Source organism: Epinephelus moara, chromosome 17, assembly GCF_006386435.1.
Source record: "Epinephelus moara isolate mb chromosome 17, YSFRI_EMoa_1.0, whole genome shotgun sequence".
In the NCBI taxonomy this organism is placed as follows: Eukaryota; Metazoa; Chordata; class Actinopteri; order Perciformes; family Serranidae; genus Epinephelus; species Epinephelus moara.
Genome location: NC_065522.1, coordinates 20,026,249 through 20,046,416, shown reverse-complemented (window position 1 = coordinate 20,046,416; position 20,168 = coordinate 20,026,249). Strand labels below are relative to the sequence as shown.

Genomic DNA, 20,168 nt, shown 5'->3' with positions numbered 1-20,168 from the left:
AGTAGTGATGGCCAAATGAAGCCTCATGAACCACTTTCTTTATTTTCTGACCCCACCAGATGGCTGTATTGGTTTAAAGATAAAGGCTGAAGGACTGGCAATGAAGTGTGCTTTCAAACGTTTTTTGAACAGCGCTATCTGGTGGCTTCAGAGAATAAAGACAGTCGTTCATGAGGCCTCAGAGGAACTCATGAGGAACCAGAAGGCCACACAGAGACAAACTGAAAACAAACACTAGACATTAAGGGTGTTTTCACACTTGGTCCTTTTCAGCCCTCTAAATGTATTCAGAGCAGTGACTCAGCATTTTTTGCACATCTGTGAACACTCCAAGAGCACTCAGACCCCTCTGAAGCCAACCGAAATCAGACCACCTTGGGAGGTCAAATCATCGCCATAATATAAAGCAATAGCCCCACCTGCAGGAGTTGGACAAAATAGCAGATACACCAGACAAACATTAGATTAGCCCTGCGATACCAAATTAAAGCTCATAATGTTTTTAACATCTCAAATTACACAAATAAAACATTGTGCCTTTAAAAAAAACTAGAGTTATAGCCACTGAGGATCAACACGGACTCAACTTCAGACTCTCTTAACAGAAGTCAAACATAATGAGCTTTAACAAACTGGAACTTCTTTTGTTGTTACCTCTGAACTGCTGTCCGAAGGGTTAAAGTCTTTCCTCCTGGGGCTCTGAGGGCCATGGCCACGGGGTATAAATTTGTATCTGGGGTAAAAAGAGAGGGAGGGGGGTGTATTTTGGGTCTGAGGTGTGTGTGTGTGTGTGTGTGAGTGTGTGTTGGAGGTGGCAGTGGTAACCACCTGTCTCATGTGTCAGTGTACAAGCGGAGCCCTGAGGCAGCTGCTCTCTGGTGAGTGTCCCCATATCTCTGCTTTTCTGTCGGTCCTGTCCTGCGTTTTCATTTCTATACTGTCACATCTGCTTCTCTATGCACTATTAGGTCTCTTAGGGGAGTGCTGTTTCTATTTTGTCATTACTGTTTGGCTGCTTAAGAGCTCTGACATGAGCTACAACCTTTTTGTTGTTGCAGTTCAAATCCAACAGAAGACTTCAATTGTAGCTACAAGTTTGTATTTCTTAAGGCATAAAGCGTTTCCATGTCAAAATATGTCAGATTATTGTTAAGAGCATGGAAGCACAGCAAGACAGGTCAGTTACTACAGTAATATTTTTGGATAGATGCTAATCTGGTGTGCCATGAATATCCAGGCCTCAAGCAGAGAGCTGCTTGTGTTAAAAGTCAAACTCATGCTGCCTTTAAACTAATTAAACCCCAGTGATATATTTAGCTTGAAGCTCAAGTAAAGACGTAAATCAACAAGCTGAAAGGTCTGAGACAACACGAGACTCTTTTGTAGTAGCCAATATTATCACAAATGTATTGGTAGTGGCGTATGTCTGCTGTTACTACGAATATTTGAAGTAAATACAAAAAATATGTTTGAAGTAACTTTAAAAGCTCCAGTGTGTAAGATTAGGGAGATTTGGGGGCATCTAGCGGTACGGATTGCAGTTTGCAACCAGCTAAAACTTCTCCTGCTTACAATGTCTTGTCTACAAAGCAAAGATTTAAGTTAAAATTTTGATTTCTAGTAGCCAAAATTAGCCATACATAGATTAGATTATCACAAATATATCAAATATACTGGTAGTGGTTCATATAAATACGAATATTTGCAGTACATTTCAAAAATATTTTTGAAGGGACATTAAAAACAATGTTGCAATTACAGAGTTGGTCACCCCGGGGCGCTAAGAAGTTTATTTCTCCAGCTGTAAAATATCACCCAGTGTATATTTTGGCCTAATTTTGAGGAATCCTTTTTTTTTTTTTAAATGTTTGCTTATGTTGTGTGTTTGTATTCAAATTGAATGTCAGAGGATTGTAATCAGATCAGCATCAAAAATCTGTTATCGGTCAAGCTTAAGAAACTTAAAAAATAATTTTTAAATAACCCAAAAATTAACAACACTCCCCCAAGACTCATAAGGGCTCATTTATTACAAAAGCAAGAAAAAAAGAAAGAAAGAAAGAAAAACAGTTTAATTTAATGTTACAGTGTACAACCTTCAATTGAACCTATGTTTTTGGCTTGAACTTGTGATGATAAATGAGTCCTGTCATGCTTTGCTTGGTAAGTTTGCATGAAAATGACCCCAAATAAAATCCCGCCATCTAACCCGAGCGACCTCAATATCACAGCAGGTTTGATGCCCCGTTCAGAGCCCCGTTGCTTGCGCTGAAAATGACCCTGCCTCTCCGCCGTGCAGGAATGGCCTCTACTGGGAACCTTTCAGAAGAGCAGGTGCACTGCTCCATATGTCTGGACGTCTTCACCAACCCTGTATCCATCCCCTGTGGACACAACTTCTGCCAGAGCTGCATCCTGGGATACTGGAAAACCAGCCCTTTGTACCAGTGTCCTATGTGTAAGAAGTCTTTCTACAAAAGGCCTGATATTAGCGTTAACACGGTCCTGAGGGAGATCGCAGAGCAGTTCAAGGAGATCAGGGTTAGAAGTGCGGAGGAAAAGGTGAGCAAGGACAAGGAAGTCGAGGGAGAAAGGAAGTGGATGATGGAGAGAAAGAAAAAGGAAGATGAGGAGAGGCTTTTGGAGAAAGATCAGATGCAGCAGGTGCTGGAGGAGCTGAAGCAGAAGCAGGAGCAGGAGAAGAGTAAGAAAGCAGAGAAAATGCCATCACAAGAGGAGTTACCACCGCTGATCCCCCCTGTGCCACCACCCAGAACCTCTCCTCCACGATCACCCAAAGTCACAGCTCAGGGTCCGCCACCGCCTCCTCTGCCCCAGACATCACCTCCACCCTCGCCTCAAATCGCTGCTTCTCCAACACCTCAAACTCCACCTCCACCTCCCTCCTCTTCCCTCCCACCTCTTCTGTGGGAGGAAGTCCTCTGTGATGTCTGCCTGGGTGACGGCAGGCCAAAAGCAGTCAAATCCTGCCTCGTGTGTTTGACTTCCTACTGTGAGGAGCACCTGAACTCTCACTCGTCCAGGTTCACCAAGCACAAGCTGATGGAGCCCGTTGCCAATATGGAGGACAGGATGTGTCCGAAGCACCAACGGCTTCTGGAGCTGTTTTGTAAGAAGGATCAGACCTGTGTGTGCGTGCTCTGCACCGAGACGGACCACAGGGCGCACTACACCGTCCCTGTGGAGAGGGAGTGGACAGAGAAAAAGGTCAGACAGATGAAAAATCAAAGCTTTAGTTGGACAGATATCTGTCATTGGAGCAGCTTTCAAGGTAGAAACCACATTTGTGGAGTTATTTGATTAGTGATATACACCTTTCACATGTATAGACAGTTTGATCCCAGTGAAGTTTCCTCACAGAGACAAAGAGACACTCAGTGTGAGACAGTAACACAGATAAAAGTGCAGAAAATATATATTTGACCCAGATGACAACACGTATCTGCTAACTGACACTTTTTACTGTGATAGAAGAAATCCCGATACAAGCTCCATGGGCATTGAGCAGTGCCATGTGTTTCGTATCTGAAGCCAGGACTAAATTACATCTGTAAAAGCAGAGATATAGATATCATTTGTAAGCATGTCATCAACATGTGTGAAATCATGTTGTGCAGGCGCAGCTGAAGCGGACAGAAATAGACGTCCAGCAGATGATCCAGGACAGAGTGCAGAAGGTGGAGGAGATCAAACACTCGGTGCAACAAAACAAAGTGAGTTGCAAACTGTTTCCTGGTACAATGCTCGTGGTAAATATATTGACATCAAGATAATTCTACATATTTTTGTCTGTATGTTCAGGCCAGCGCTCAGAGAGAGGTGGAGGAAAGTGTGCAGGTCTTCTCAGAGCTGGTGCGCTCCATCCAGAAGACTCAGAGCGAGCTGGTTTTGGCCATTGAGGAGAAGCAGAGGCAGACAGAGAGGTGGGCTGGAGGCCTCATCGCTGAACTGGAGCAGGAAATCGCCGAGCTGAAGAGGAGGAATACAGATTTAGAAAACGTGGCTCGGACCGACCATATTCACTTCTTAAAGGTAAGGGAGAGCATTTGTTTTATTGGGCATAGTTGGGTATCAGATCTCTATTTCAGAATCCAGTCCATCTACGACTGAGATGTTAGCCATCTGAACATCTTTGCAAGTACCCAGTTTATTTTGAAGGAGACTGTGTGCATTTAACAGGCGTCATCTGTACATTTTCCCAGAGCTCATAACCATAGGTGAGGGTTGGGACATAGATGGATCAGTTAATCGAAAGCTCAGCTCTCTTCACCATGACGATCTGACACAGCCCCCACATCACTGCAGACGCTGCGCTAGTCATGAACACTGGGTACAAACCTAAAGAATGAGATCGTGGATACAAGCGGCCAAAATGAGTTTCCTCCGTGGGGTGGCTGGGTTCAGCCTTAAAGATAGGGTGAGGAGCTTGGACATCCGAAGGGAGCTTGGAGTAGAGCTGCTGGTCCTTCGCGTCGAAAGGGATCAGTTGAGGTGGTTTGGACTGCTGATCAGGATGCCTCCTGGGCGCCTCCCACTAGAGCTGTTTCAGGCACGTCCCACTGGTAGGACGCCCCAGGGCAGAACCACAACACGTTTGAGGGATTATATATCTTGTCTGACCTGGGAACACCTCGGGGTCCCCCAGGAGGAGCTGGAAAGTGTTGCTGGGGAGAGGGACGTCTGGGGTGCTTTGCTTGGCCTGCTGCCCCTGTGGATGGAAAATAGATGGATCTGTACATTTCCTGTGAAAATTGATTCATGTAACAAGCGTAAATTGACATGTATGCCTGAACCTCCAAAACTGACACTGGAAGGGTACCTAGAGTGTCATAGTTTGACATGTAGGACCACTGACCAAATGGATTGATAAGTTGGGAGTGAGAAAGCGGGGACAGCTAGCTGACCATGATGAGATACTTCTACCCTGGATTAGAATCGCTGACTGCACCTTCAATTAACTTGTTTCTGAGTCATTTCTTGTGCTCCATCTCTCTGCAGAGCTTCCCAGCCCTCAGCACTGCTCCCTCTGTCAAAGACTGGTCTGAGACCAGTGTTCCCACTGACATGTGTGTAGGCATGATCAGGAGAGCCGTGTCCAAACTGGAGGCAACGTTGAATGAAATGATCGAAAAACTGTCTGAAAGTGGTACGACTTCCTTTGACATTCTATATTTATTCATTCTGATTATAAGCTGAGAGCTCGACATGGTGTATTTTAAATGAATCTCATCTTTTGCTTCTTACAGAGATCAAGAAGATTGCGAAATATACAGGTAAACTTTTTTTTTGCATTTGCTATAATCCTTTTAAAAAACTCTCCAACCGCAGCCAACCACAAATCCTTTATGTCTCGTGTTTCTGCAGTGGACGTCACTCTGGACCCTGACACAGCCAACCCGTGGTTGCAGCTTTCTCAGGACAGACGTCAGGTGAGACACCTGGGTGCATGGCAGGACCTCCCAGACCATCCTGAACGCTTCGACACAGTGGTCATCGTTCTGGGCAGCGAGGGCTTCACCTCAGGGAGACATTACTGGGAAGTTCAGGTGGGGGACAAGGACGACTGGTACATGGGTGTGGCCAGGTCTTCCGTCAACAGAAAGGGCAGGATCTCTGTAAGCACCACCCAGGGATACTGGGCTCTTGCCATGAAGAAAGGCCAAGGGTACAGGGTGTCAACATCTCCGCCAATAGCTCTGACCCTCAACCCCAAGCCCAAGCGAGTGGGTGTGTACGTGGACTACGAGGAGGGGCAAGTGTCCTTTTATGATTTGAGAGCTTGGACTCATATTTACACATTCAAAGATAAGTTCATGGAGAAGATCTTACCCTTTTTCTACCTGTACTGCTGCGACAAAGCTTCTGATACCCTCGTGATTTGTCCTGTGAATGAAAAAACTGTGATCAAGCAAAGCTAAGGACAAAGTTTGACAGTAAAAACACTGAAGGTGAAAACTGACTGTGTTTTGTTGTAGCCAAACCTGTTTGGATGAAATTTTCTGTTTTATGTTTTGTGTATGTTCATTAGATGTATAAATCAGTTCAACAAATTAATTTGTGCACATTACGTATTCATGTCAGATCATGGAGGTTCCACAAAGCCTTAAAAGGGATAGTTCAACATTTCAGGAAATATGTATATTCACTTTCTTTCTGAGGGTTGAGCCTTGTTGCCATCAAGACATCTGGTTCAGTTTTTGTTTGTTACACATTAAAACAGTTATTTTTTTGCATTTCCGTTGTCTAAAGTTGGGGATGGTACCGATAGAACCATTCCATTCTGAGCCAAGGAAGAGGGAATACAGTAAGAGCTTGATGGAGCAGGGACATGGCCATTGCTGTTTACTAACAAGTACTGTCTGTGGTGGTAATGCAACAGATCTATGTTTACATGTCTGTAAGGATTATGTATGGTTCTTATGTTGTGTTCAACACAATGAATTTTCACATCCCATTATTAGCACAAGTTTGAATGCTAAAATATTTTATGTTCAAATCATATGTGCATGAAATCGCTGAATCGATGAATGAAATTCCTCTGGTACATCCCCGACGGAATATATCCTTGGAGGATCTCAATGCTGATTGACTATCGCAGTGCAAATCGGTTGCCAAAGTTCCGACTTTTTAGTTCTCGCAAATAAGCACATGACGCAAATAAGCACATGACACAAAATCGTACTACTTGCTTCATTCCTGCAGCTTAATTCGCTTTGGGTCCATCACGTCCATTGCGCTGCCCAGTGGGAATTTGCGTCTAATCATGTCTGTACATTGACCTGTCATTTACGTAATTCACTCATGCAAATTTTTTTTTGCACCAGGTGTGAACACAACATGAAGGTCCTTTATGTGATGTGTGTGGTAGAATTGCAGTTTTAGATAATCATTACCACTCTCATAGCTGTAAACTAAATCTAAAACTGGAGCTAGTAGGCAGTTAGCTTAGCTTAGCATTAATGGGGGTGTTATGTTCAAGGATATTTCTTCATGTTTTGTATGGATTAAACAAACATGATTTGACGTGATAACTACATAGACTGTATAAAATAATGGACGTAACTAGCATGACATCAGCCCTTGGTTTGTGGACTGCTGTTTTGAAGCCTCAATTTCGGCATTTTGGCTGTTGCCATTTTAGTTTTTTTGTAGCCTGAGGTGACCATATTTGAACGAGAGGGCGTAGCCGTGGAGGAGCAAGGGATGGATCTGACTCATCTGATTTGATTGGTAGCAATGCCTCGCAGACAGCCTGTCACTCAAAGTGGCCTCACCCTTAATCACACATAACTTTAAGTCTTAATAAAATGTAAACAGGGGAGTTATGTATAAATTCTTCCCCCCTGCACAGTTGTCATGAATGATCAACCCGGTCTTACACCAAAGTCGTCAAAAAACGCCACTTAGTCAGTGGCTTCTGCCATCAGACAGTGATGAGAAAGGCAGTTCTTTCACATCAGCATGATATGTAGCTGTTACCTGTTGTTTAACGGCACTCGGTGGCATCAGGAAGAAAGGCAGCGGGACAACAACAAAAGGGTTTCTGTTTTTTTGTTGCCTAAAGTAAACCATGTGCAGTTGTTGGCAAAACCTAACCATATGGGTTTGTTGTTGAAGGGGAAAAAAATGTTAATTCGCAATGTTGTACCGACGTAGTGCCTTTATTTTGAAAGAGACTGTATGTACATTTCCTGTGACAACAGAAATGTATTTTAAAAACAGATGATGCATGTAACAGGCAGAACTTGACACGGCATCCCAAAACATCGACAACCAACGCACCCAGGGTACCTTACACGTCATATGTGGACGTGAAAATTCCCTAACCAAACATTAGTATGTGACGAGTTCGGAGTGAGAATGTGTTGGAATGTTGAATAGGCCAAAACTTTTTTCTTTTTTTTGCACCAGGCTGTAAACATGTTCTGCTTTAAAGCTGGGCATTTTAACACACTATGGGGATTGACTCACTCGCCTGTCTCAAGTGGCCATTAGAGGAACTGCAGTTTTTATCATGTCCACGTTAGCTTCACTTTTCTGCACTGGAGAATGCCACATAATTCATGAACTGTAGAGTTGCTAGTGGATGGATTTACAACTGGACAGAGCCCGGCTTGCAGTTTCTTCCTGTTTCCGGTCTTCATTTCAAGCTAAAAATATTTACCATACCGACACAACAGTGGTTTTAATATTCTCATGTAACTCTCAGCAAGAAAGTGAACAAGCATATTTCCTAAAATAAACTAGTCCTCTTAATGCATGACTTTGAAAACATCAAAACAAAGTGTAGTTTCTATTTCCCTGATTTCATGATTGCATGTTGATTTTTAATAAAGTGTGATTGATGCTGTAAAGGTTGTATGCTGAGGAGAAGTGTGTTCATGATTCATGACAATAAATGTTCTCTCAAACATTCCCAAAGGTCACTATTTCTGGCTACATGGACTTTTGGAAAATACTTTAAGTTTCATTTCAGTAAAATTATGTCACTTGACCACACCCACTACAGTAACTGGAGCCGCCTCAGCCTCTCAGTGCTTGTCTCGAGATGATGAGTATTGAATTGTTTGTTGTGCTATACTTACAGTGTATGGTTCTGCATGTGAGAGACAGTTTAGGCCTCTGGAAGTGACAGAACTACTACGGGGAGTCAGGTAAGTCATTTTTTTAAACACACTTTTTAATGTTTTTCTGTTGTTTTTAATCTTAGAATACAGAACTGTAAGAATGTGATGCAGAATTAAAATATGCAAGTCGATTCATGTGAATGTGAGTCATTGGGCGGGTCTGGATTTGCATTGTAAACAGCCTAAAAATAGATCTGATTTCAAGGTTTTATCTAACTTTTTGGCTCTTTTTTTGCAGCTTTTGTCTCTGTTCAGTATAAGGCAAACATGTGATGTAATGTCATGTTACACAAGCTGCTAAAAAGCCCTAAAACACAGATATATAAAGCATAAAAACTGCATTCTCTCCCACAGAGATTCCATAATGTCTTCCTTCAGTGTCCTTGCTTCATTGCCGGAGAATCATTTCCAGTGTCCGATCTGTCTGAACGTGTTCAGCGACCCGGTCACCACACCTTGTGGTCACAACTTCTGTAAGACCTGCCTGAGCGAGCACTGGGACCAGAGTGAATTATGCAGCTGCCCGGTGTGTCATAAAAGATTCCACATGAGGCCCGAGATCTCCACAAACACAGTCATCGAAGAGATTTCAGTCTGCATCAAGAAAAGGAAAGTTGAGGAACCTGAGAGCAGCGTTGATGCACCGTGGCAGGTGAAGTGCGATGTGTGCTCAGAGATCAAATTCAAGGCCCTGAAGTCCTGCCTGGTGTGTCTGACGTCGTACTGTGAAGCCCATCTGGAGCCTCACCAGAGAGTTCCCTCCCTGATGAGACACAAGCTGGTGGACCCGGTGGAGAATCTGGAGGAGAGGGTGTGTGAGAAGCATCAGAGGATCCTCGAGGTTTTCTGCAGGGAGGAACAGGTCTGTATCTGTCTGCTGTGCAGTGAGACGGACCACAAAAACCACGAGATGGTGCCTGTTGAAGAAGAAGGGGCTTGGCAGAAAGTAAGTATTTTGTTAAATACCTCAGAATAAACTGAACCCTAAATAAAGGACTGACTGGCTCAATGATGTTTTTTATTTTAGGAAAACATTGAGTCCAAGATGGCAAAGATCAAGTTGATGATTGATGACAGGATGGAAAAGATAAAGGAATTCACCCACTCTTCTGAAATGAGCAAAGTGAGTACTTGGAAATTTTTTTGCACACTTATAAATATGTAGAAAAATCGATGCTAATGACATTTTATTTTTATAGGAAAAAGCAAATGAGGAGATTGATGACAGTGATAAGCTCTTCAACACTTTGATAAATCATGTACAAGTGGCACAAACAAAACTGAGATCAAATATCAAAAAGAAGCTCCAAAAATCCCAAGAGAAAGATGAAGCAATGATTGGAGAACTGCAGGAGGAAATCAGCCAACTGCAGGGGAAGCACTGTGTGCTGGAGGAGCTTTCACAAAGTGATGACTACCTTTACCTTCTGCAGGTCAGTCAATGCGCCATTGTGAGCATTCATACTTGTGCGGTGGTGTGTCTGTGTCACTCTGCAGTTACACCTCCAAAACACTAGTCAGCGGTGGAGGTTTCTGTGAAGTGCTGTAAAGTTTAGTTGATTCAAAACACACATTAAACACACATTAAACATGGCTTAAAAGAGACAATTTCAAACACAAGTACACAAATCAGCTTCACTATAACTTGTAGCGTTTACAGACAAACACTTGTCTTTATCTGGACACATTTTCCCCACAAATACAACATGCTAATGTTTTAGCACAGGTCTATGGCATTTTACATTGTATAAATTAGCCTAGCAGCTAGCGGACTTTTATCCTCCACTCATATGAAGCCAGGGACAACAGCAACATTTAACAAAGGTAATGTTACAAAGTTCGGCTCCATTACAACTCACAAGGTTCACTGACAAAACAACTGTCTTATACTAAACAGGTTTTCTAAACAAATATCACATGCTAACGTTATTAGCACAAGCCTATGGCATTTTACATTGTATAAATTAGCCTAGCAGCTAGCAGACTTTTCCTCTACTCATATGAAACCAGGGACAACAGCAAGATTTAACAAAGGTAACGTTACAAAGTTTGGCTCCATTACAGCTCACAAGGTTCACTGACAAAACAACTGTCTTATGTTTTTTCCAAACAAATATCACATGCTAACGTTATTGGCACAAGCCTGTGGCATTTTACATTGTATAAATTAGTCTAGCAATGAGCTGAGATTTCCTCTGCTCATATGAAGCCAGGATATCTCACACATAAGACTTAAAATGCTGTTTTGTGGAGTTGTAGGGTGCGCCTTAGCCGTTGGTACAGCATCGATTCAATGCAGAAGTATAACATCCCATTAGAGGTGCTGGCAGGTGGATTTACTACAAGACAGGGTGAGACAAGTGGTTTCCCTCAGTTTCCAGTCTTTGTGCTGTATTATACATGTGTCAAGACAAATGACTACAACAAAATGTCTGCTTGGGTGCAGATGGTTGGCTTTAAAAAGAGATTAAATATAACCCTGTGCCACTCATGATCATGTGTTTGTGAATCACTGCAGACTTTGTTGGCCCTGAGCACCACATCAGACACCAAGGACTGGTCTAAGATCAGGGTTTACTCAGACCTGTATGTGCAGACGTTGAGGAGAGCCATGACTCATCTTGTGCACACTTTCCAATCAGAACTGAAAACTCTGACAGACACAGGTAAGGATCAGCTGCATTTGCTTCATCACTGAGGATGTCTCCATTTTATGAGTTTCCATAACTGAGGTGTGTTTTTTTTTACTTGTGTCAGAACTAACCAGGATGAGACAATATAAAGGTGAGATCATAAATACACTGTACTCACTTTTCTGATGAGTTATTATGAAGTATGAGAGCTTTAACTGAACTTAATTTCCTCAGAGTCCGTCACCTTTGACTCAGCTACAGCTGGTAGCTACCTTTTGGTGTCCGACCATGGGAAATGTTTGAAGTACAACAAAGCTGCAAGCCCCCCATGGTCTGACGACCCAGACAGGTTCAACCAACCCATGATTTTAGGGACGAAGGGCTTCACCTCTGGGCGTCACTACTGGGAAGTCCAAGTGGGCCTGAGAACAGACTGGGACGTCGGCGTTGCAAAGGAGACCATTACCAAAAAAGGGAGGATAACCCTGAAAAGAGAAAATGGCTTCTTTGCCATAGGAAAGAGGGGCCTCGATTATGAAGTTCATTGTACAACCTATACAGCCCTCCATCTGTGTCCCAGACCAAGCAACATGGGAGTGTATTTGGACTATAATGAAGGCAGAGTCTCTTTCTTTGATGTTGACAGGAAGTTGCACATTTACTCCTTCACCGGAGAATCTTTCTCAGAGAAACTGTTCCCATACTTCTATCTGTACAGCTGGGTCAAGAAACCAAAGCCTTTAGTTATTACCCCTATGTAAGAAGAAGCATCTGTTCTTTCTCTCATTCACTTCCCTCAACATGCTGAAGAATAACCAAACAGCATAAAGTAATTGTTAGGTCAAACCTCACAACTCATATAAGGACCTTCAAAGGTATCTTCAAATACTTCATGTCCCTAAAACCTGTACAACCTAAGCTAAACTTGTAACAACTGGTGACCCAGGTGAGAGTGGACTCAAATGAACCACTCTGGAGACAGTTCGGATACAATAACAGTCTTTACTGGTCAAAACGTAAGTTCAGTACACAGAAGGACAATTAGTGGAGGCAAACGAATCCAATAGGGATGAGGCAGAGTCAATTAACAGGCTAAAGAAAAAAACAAAACAAGGAAAGAACACAACGAAACAAAAGGCTGGAACGCTAGACACACAAGGAGCTATGACGAACTGGCACTGGAGGATAACGAGACACAGGTGAGGCTAATCAGACAATCAGACAGAGGTGAAGTCATCAAAAGGGAGGGAAAACACACAGGGGCAGGAAGTGAAGTGATCTGAAAGAAGAGGAGATGTGAGTTTCAAAGTAAAACAGGAAACACCATGAAGGAATGAAATAAACAAAAAAACAACAACGAAGGAACTCGAGCTGTGACAAAAAGGTTATATAAGTCAATAAACCATAATTATAGATAAAAGTATTGAAATCAATTTAAATAATTAAAGAAAATACACATAAAACATTCTGATACAAAAGATTTCTAAATTTCTCAATATTTGAACTATGTATATTATTTAGTTTTTAAGATATGCTTGTTTTTATTAGCATTAGCATTATTAGTTAGTTATCTGCGCAGTTTTGCACCACATGTTATGTAACAATGTCATCACGAGCGTACAGCATGATGACACGGAGGACAGGAGCCTTAGCTTTCTGCTGCAAAGAGAATTAATATTCTAGCTGTTAAGATTTTTATTCTAGATTGATATATACAGGATTATGCAAACAAGGATCTCCTGTGGTCATTATGGGGAAATACCAGCGCCACAGGGCACTGTCACCATGTTCGCACCGTACATAAGGTAGCTTTCTGCTGCCAAAACAACTGCTGTAGCTACCGCATTTTGTATTTTAGATGGATTTAAATTGGATAACTGAAACAACAGTCCATCATTTTAAAAAGGGTTTAGGGCCTGTTTATACGCTTCCGTATATTTCTAAAAACGGTATTTATCTTTGCGTTTGCACCTAAAATTTACATATAACCAGCGTTTTTCTCGACAAAAACAGATTTTCAAAAACGGTTTCCATAGTGAAAGTTTTTAAAAATATCCATTTCTATGGAGATGTGTAAACAGGAAAGATGGAGATTTTGGAAAACTATGACATTGCAACCCAGTTCGCGCATGCCCATTAATCGCCCAGTAAACACAACAGCAATGGCGGCTATATGCCGGGTTGTTTACGTTTTGTTAGCACTTTTGGGACTACTTACGAGCTTACAAATAAACTTAGCACTGCTGCATCAACATCACCACTATATCGGCGCACAAAGACGTCTGCTGTGCCCAATATTAGTAAGTGCATAGCACCTAACTATGCTACATAAAGGTTAAAATGTAGTTTATCATTGTTTTTATCACTAGCGCCAAGAGAAAAAACAAAGCACTGTGCATGCGCAGAATGTTCTTCTATGGTGTTTGACAAATGGTGTATCGCCACCTACTGGCCTAGCATGCTAATTGCAGCAAAAAGCTGCTGTTTTTGCGTTTTTGTGTAAACAAGGACATCGTTTTCACAACTCATCGTGTAAACCTGGAATTTTTTTTATATGGGATGAATAAAAATGTGTTTTTATTTGTATCTGTATCTGTGTAAACAAGGCCTTAGACCTCTCAAGTGACTTTTTTCCAAATAAAAAAGCACCTAGGACAAATCTAGTGATTTTTTGGAAAGACTATAACTCCTCTCCCTCGTGGGTACCAATCAACCACTCAGTAATCCCGATTGTTTGTCCTGGGACTTCCCTCTTCTTTCTTTTTGTTCCGAATGATTCAAACTTGAAAATGTATATCTATTTTTTTTCCTCAGAGTACTGTACACAGAGTTTTTATAAGAGTGAGTTTATTCCAGTGTCTCCTTATTCATGATATTAAAATTCCACAGTCTTTACAATTGCATACATTTACAGTTTTTGAAATAAAAGGTAGATTTAGATGCGCTGGGATCATAATAGCTGCTGGGAAATAACAATAGCTAATGTTAAAGCTAGTTATGTAAATTTTAGTGACAGTCAGGATCACTGTGGTGTGGAGTGTATTAACTTTGATGCATTCAGTTACTCCTGTAGACACTAATGCCCCTTTGCCACTGCCACTTACACTCGCTGTCAGCCGGCTTTTTAATGTAATGGGAAAGGTTCAAATTGGCATTCACACCCAGGTCAAATGACTCTGCAGTAGTCATGGGTATTTATCAGCTCCGTCTCTGATTGGCATTGATGGAAACACAACACCTGGGTGAATGCTTTACGCTCTACGTCTATGTGCCATAGCCTGACGTGCACCTCCCCAGAATGTAACTACACGTCATGGTGACACAGACTTCCTGTCTCTTTCTGTATGCTGAAACCATTTCCCTCAGTGGAAACAAAGCTTTTATTTACTTTAATTTCACAGACAAGAAATAATAAATTGTGAAGACAATAAAGCCTCCACAAAAATAGCATTTTAAGTCTTGTGTGTGATTTAACCTGGCTTCATATGAGCAGAGGAAATCTCCGCTTGTCGCTAGGCTAATCTGTACCATGTAAAATGCCATAGGCTTTTGCTAATAATGTTAGCATGTTATATTTGTTTGGAAAACGTGTCCGGATAAAGACAAGTGTATTTGTGTTTGAAATTGTCTCTATTAAGCTATGTTTAATGTAGCTATGTTTCCATCCAAAAGTGATTCGAATCATTGGGAAATGCGTATTAAAAGAAATACGAATCCTGTGTGTTTCCATTAAATGTACGGACTTTGATGAAAACTACGAACTCACAGAACCGGAAACAAAAAAAGTCTTGCATTCTTCTTCTTCTACGTTTTCTGGCGGTTGGCAACCAGCTTGTAAATGCATTACCGCCTTCCCGACCCAGAGTGTGGATATCACCATGCATCTAAACAGGCTGATGGAAACATGGCTTGTGTGTATTGTATCAACTAAATGTTACAGCACTTCACAGAAACCTCCGCCACCAACTAGTGTTTTGGAGGTGTAACTGCAGAATGACACAGACACACCAACGCACAAGTATGAATGCTCACAACATTGTAGGCCACGTGCGTAGCATCTGCATAGAGCTGATGTACAAGTATAAATCCCACTTTGGCGTGAGGCAAGGAGAATTCGCAAGGCACAATATTCATTTTGTTTAAGTAATTAATTTGTGTTTAAACTGTGTTTGAACTCAACATGAGATGTTTTATTACTTATAAATGTCAAAAAATGTTAAAAATTCACAGCATTTTCTCAGGATTTATTTAAAAAAAAAATCTGTCCATTGGAATGGATGGTGGATCTGAATGTCACCAAAAAAAAAAAATAAATAAATAGGGAAATACTAATCAGATTTGATTTTCTATGTTACAATCAGTTTATAATGCATCTTATTGATTATGTACAAAGAATATTCATCTCAGGAGGTTTTGAACGTACTGTTTACTTCAGAAGTTGAGAATAGTTTAAGTTGTGACTTGTACAATACAAACAAATATATGCAGTGTGTTTTTAAGTATGACTATTGATTTTTCATGAATGTTTAAATCATAAAAATTAATAAACTCGTGTTGTTTTGGTTATTAAAAATGGTCTGTTTAGACCATACATTGCTATTATTACTATTAGGTGGTTTCTCATGTTCAGATTCTATGTCCATTTGAATGGACGGAAAACATTTAATTATATAATAAGTGTCTCAATAAAGAATCATTTGCATTTATTTATATACAATATTTGTTTGTTTGGAACATAATTGGGCCCTGACTGGGTTAGCTCATGTGTCTTTCATTTTGGAGAGGTTAAGAAAAGCAAAGACACCAGCTTTCAAACTTGGATCCAGAAGCACAGACCTGTCATGCCTTCTTACAGTTACCTAGAGATACGCTGTTCGGAAAAGGAATTTAGCAAGCATTTAATTTGCATCAATGATCTGCCAAAGTCATTAAAATAAATGCAAAGAACTCCTTATCAGGTTAACGTTTATTCAACTACAGTACACTGTAACTGATTTCACAACGCTGTCATGACACAGCAAGATAATTTTCTTTCATTTTAACATCATTTTATGAACACCTGTTAATTTTTTGTCATTGGAATAAAGATGGATTAAGGTACTAACATGTGTGTTTGCATTTTTAAAAACATAAACGCATTTAGTGGCTTTTGTTGCCCTTTTTGGGACATGCAGCTGAACTGTAATGAGCAAACCTCACCTGCTTTATCAGGTGTTCACAGTTTATGAACATCCAGGAAATTACACAGTCAAACAGAGCCACCCTCTTTCCCAGCAGAGGTGGGTGTGTCACAGAGGAGGAGCAGAGTACAACAACACTGTCAGAGGCTCAGGAGAGACAAGCTGGTACAGACGCTGCAAAAGACAGGTATGTAAGTTTTATATTTCAAATTTAATGTTCCAGTATTTATAAGTTTGATTGTTGTCAGATGGAAGTGACAGGCTGTGTGCTTGTCATTAAACTAACTTTGTGACATGTGTGTGAGCCAGTTTCACTTTTAGCCAAACATAAATCCACTACCAGGAATAGATTTTTAGAGTTATGCTTATAAATGCAGCAGTCAACTAGTTATCTTAAATTCATCTTGTATCAGTATTTTGATTCTGACTGGTGAGGGGATGTGAAACATTTTGAAATTGCCACATGGCTCTGACGTAGGATCCTCATCACTCCTTTGAAACGATGCCAGTCTGTGACTAATCCTCCGAGCTGGGAGGTTGTTTGTTTCACGTTATGGCTTGGACTAGTCAAAGGAGTTACTTCCCAGCATAAATGGACAAACAATACTTGTGCTGTGAGCTGGGGTTCCAAAATGAAACACAGGAAATTAAGTATATTATATATTTGTGATAAGGATGATGAGGATAAGGATGATCCCTGGTGAAGAGTATGTATTTAATCTCTGCAAACAGTTACATCCTGCTTACGTGTTTGTGTGGAGGAAAAGAGAAAATATAAGAGAGGTCATCAAACCTTGCTCGTACCCAGATGTGCTGAACACTGTATAACCCAATAACTTCAGAGTACTAAAACCTTTTGTGGAAACTGATTTACCTCAAAATATTTAACTTAACTAACCACATTTTTAAGTACATAAATCAAAAATGACTACTTACTCAAACTTAAGTTTACATTTTATCGTTCCATTCATTTAAGTGCACTGTACTTAAAAATATTGTTTAAAAAATCTAATGTTTTTAGGTTATCCATACTTAATTGAAAAAAAGAATTACTCAAAAAATATACCTGTTCTTAACTCAAATATAGTTGTGCGTAACTCACAACTTAAGTTCAAAATACTCAATAAAAAAACACATCTTCAGCTTTACAATTTAAGTTTCTTTATTCAGTTTTAATCGTTTTATCCAAACATGTAGCTGCAATATTTAAAAATAAAACAAAACTAGCTAAAGGTTGTCTGAGAGGGGCGAGAGCACGCAGTAGGGGTGGGCAATATGGCTCTAAAATAATATCACGATATTTCAGGGTATTCTTGAGATAAAGATATTCTTGACGACATGATTATTTAGTAAAATAAATAAATAAAATAAAATATTACAAGAAATTTAAGAAAACAGTTTGCCTTCAAATATTCAGTAAAAACTAAACAAAAATTATCTCTTATTTCTTTAGTTTGTAAACAACAGTAACTCAGAGTGAGATTTAGATTCTGTTACAATATTAATAGTTTAACAAAATAAAATCTACCATAAATTACACATTTATTTATAGTACATATAGTATATATATATATATATATATATAAAATGAAGAAATGAAAACAATAACTCAATAAATAACTTAAAAATAAATAACTTAACAATAAATCAGTCAATCAGTGCACAAACTATTCAATGTGCAAATATGAGCAACTGAGGTAGAATTTTTGACGGGAACCATGTTAACTGTTTCATTCAAACGCTTTACGCTACAATGTTCAACAACATACTGCCCACTTATAACAATGGACACCACAAAAACCCACTTGCTACTAGTCTATGTATATACAGACATGTGCTACACGAACACACAACTTGTAATTCAGCCTGGTCCAGGCCTGTCAGTACTTCCCGGATGACAGTAAAAGTGGGAGTGCATCAGCTAACCTGGGGGTATCGCTCATCACACCATCATCCTCCACCACATTAGCAGTGCTGGCAGGACTGAAATGAACAGGACTGTGAGTGATGTCTCGTCCGACTCCTCCACCTGAAATATACATAGAGGATCAACTGTAAGATTAACTTTAGGAAACTAGACAATTGCATTGATATTACAGGTGAGTTTTCCACAGGTCAGTACTTAGAGGGTTCGCAACGGAGGTGACTGTACTCAAGGTCACCATCCAACAGGAACGTTTAACAGTAGGTATTCTACAGGGTAATATTATACAGGTCGAACCGTAGTGACAACCTAGCAACTGTCCTTGTATTATCCCCGTTGAGTCCACCAGCTAACATGACCATAATACTGTATAGAGATTGTCGAGTTTCCCAAACTATATAAACACCCCATATCAGCACAAAACTGCTTTGCTAGCTCAGTCTTGTTACGACTAACATACCTGCTGATTTTTTCCCCTCCACATACAGATTTAGCTCTGACATCCACAATCTTAACATGTATTTTTACATGAATAAAATTAATAGCCTAAATAAATAAAAATATTTAAATCACTTCCCAGCACTAGACTCATTTGAAAGACCAGGGAAAATGACATTTAGCTCCCCTACGAGGATTTTTAATTGTTCCAAACTACAATAGATTTAGGCCCACTTGATACTTTTATACTCATGTTATATTTTTGTGTCCTGTGCTGCAAACCTTTAAACCTCTGTAGCTCTAGGGATGTGTGCAAGAAGTTAACGTACAGCCCTGCTATTTATTATACATCATTTTTCATTTACATGTTGTGCAGCTGTATCATCTGTATCTGTATCATTTATTCATACAATATCCTAATAACCCATATTTAGGTAGCTTTTTGCTAACCAGCTTTTCAGGTTATTTGAAATACAGGACAAAGTTTAATAAATGCTGACTTCCCGTGTGCTTGTATTTCAGCTGCATATTAGGGTATATCATATTTTCAGGACTGTGAAAAGTTTTTCTGTAGATTGTAGCCCACATACATGAAAACATATAGAGCATGTGTGTGTCCAAAATGTATGTAACCGGTGGACTCTGGCGTTGATATAAACAGACCCAGACTATGGATATTTTTGGGAGGCGATCTAGAGGTGAAAACAAAATCCTCCATCAAATACAACCATATGACCTCAAGCAGGATTATGTTAGCATAAAATAAACTTAAACATAGCTCAACAGCGCTAAAACACTTACCTCTCCCATGAAGTGCAACAGCAAAAGGGGAGAGGAGTATCAAACGTTCCACAGAGTGACAATGGAGGCCTGAGTGTGTCGGGTAATGACAACTGAAACAAATGTAGTGTAAGTATAATGCTTAATGTACACTTAACTTTGTTACACATTACTGCTGTATAATTGGCCCTGTTACATGTACCAAAGCAACAGCAGCTGCTGCCTCATCTTCTTCCAACCATTCATTACACTAAGTTCACCATAAACATTTAAATTAACAAGGAAACCATCCATTTTGTAGCAGCTCTGTAGCCTTGCTCTGACAGTTACAACGTTGTCATGGAAATGGCGGAGTAATATTCATAGTGATGAGCCAGGTGTGCTGCAACTTAGCATTCTGTAAACTTCCATGTTCGTGTAGTTAAACCTTTGTGGTGGGTAAAAGTGACAGCTGATGATAAACACTAATGTTAGTTCATTCAGGTGTACGCAGGCGCTTCGCATAAACGACAGGAACACACTTACAACCAGTAGAAATAGGAGTTCAGAAGCGGAATAAAAACGT

General features: G+C 40.3%; 2 protein-coding genes across 2 annotated transcripts; both read left to right on the top strand.

Moving 5' to 3' along the window:
- The first annotated feature begins 462 nt into the window (after positions 1-462).
- LOC126404500 (E3 ubiquitin-protein ligase TRIM7-like) lies at positions 463-8,472 on the top strand. Its single transcript, XM_050067765.1, has 7 exons — positions 463-878; positions 2,232-3,228; positions 3,639-3,734; positions 3,823-4,053; positions 5,020-5,167; positions 5,268-5,294; positions 5,386-8,472. The coding sequence occupies exons 2-7, from the start codon at positions 2,275-2,277 to the stop codon at positions 5,937-5,939; spliced, it is 2,010 nt and encodes a 669-aa protein (XP_049923722.1). The 5' UTR covers positions 463-878; positions 2,232-2,274; the 3' UTR covers positions 5,940-8,472.
- Positions 8,473-8,639: 167 nt separating this feature from the next.
- On the top strand, positions 8,640-12,092 carry LOC126404546 (zinc finger protein RFP-like). The gene is made up of 6 exons (XM_050067828.1): positions 8,640-9,594; positions 9,676-9,771; positions 9,848-10,081; positions 11,167-11,314; positions 11,406-11,432; positions 11,516-12,092. Exons 1-6 carry the CDS (start codon positions 9,013-9,015, stop codon positions 12,040-12,042), a joined length of 1,614 nt encoding a protein of 537 aa, XP_049923785.1. The 5' UTR covers positions 8,640-9,012; the 3' UTR covers positions 12,043-12,092.
- The last annotated feature ends 8,076 nt before the right edge of the window (positions 12,093-20,168 follow it).

Excerpts from the sequence above, each read along its gene's own strand:
- LOC126404500 (XM_050067765.1), top strand. The coding sequence starts at position 2,275 with ATGACCCTGCCTCTCCGCCGTGCAGGAATGGCCTCTACTGGGAACCTT. Across the intron at positions 5,168-5,267 it reads CGAAAAACTGTCTGAAAGTG|AGATCAAGAAGATTGCGAAA; the intron begins GTACGACTTCCT and ends TGCTTCTTACAG. Across the intron at positions 5,295-5,385 it reads GAAGATTGCGAAATATACAG|TGGACGTCACTCTGGACCCT; the intron begins GTAAACTTTTTT and ends GTGTTTCTGCAG.
- LOC126404546 (XM_050067828.1), top strand. The coding sequence starts at position 9,013 with ATGTCTTCCTTCAGTGTCCTTGCTTCATTGCCGGAGAATCATTTCCAG. Across the intron at positions 9,772-9,847 it reads ACTCTTCTGAAATGAGCAAA|GAAAAAGCAAATGAGGAGAT; the intron begins GTGAGTACTTGG and ends TTATTTTTATAG. Across the intron at positions 10,082-11,166 it reads ACTACCTTTACCTTCTGCAG|ACTTTGTTGGCCCTGAGCAC; the intron begins GTCAGTCAATGC and ends GAATCACTGCAG.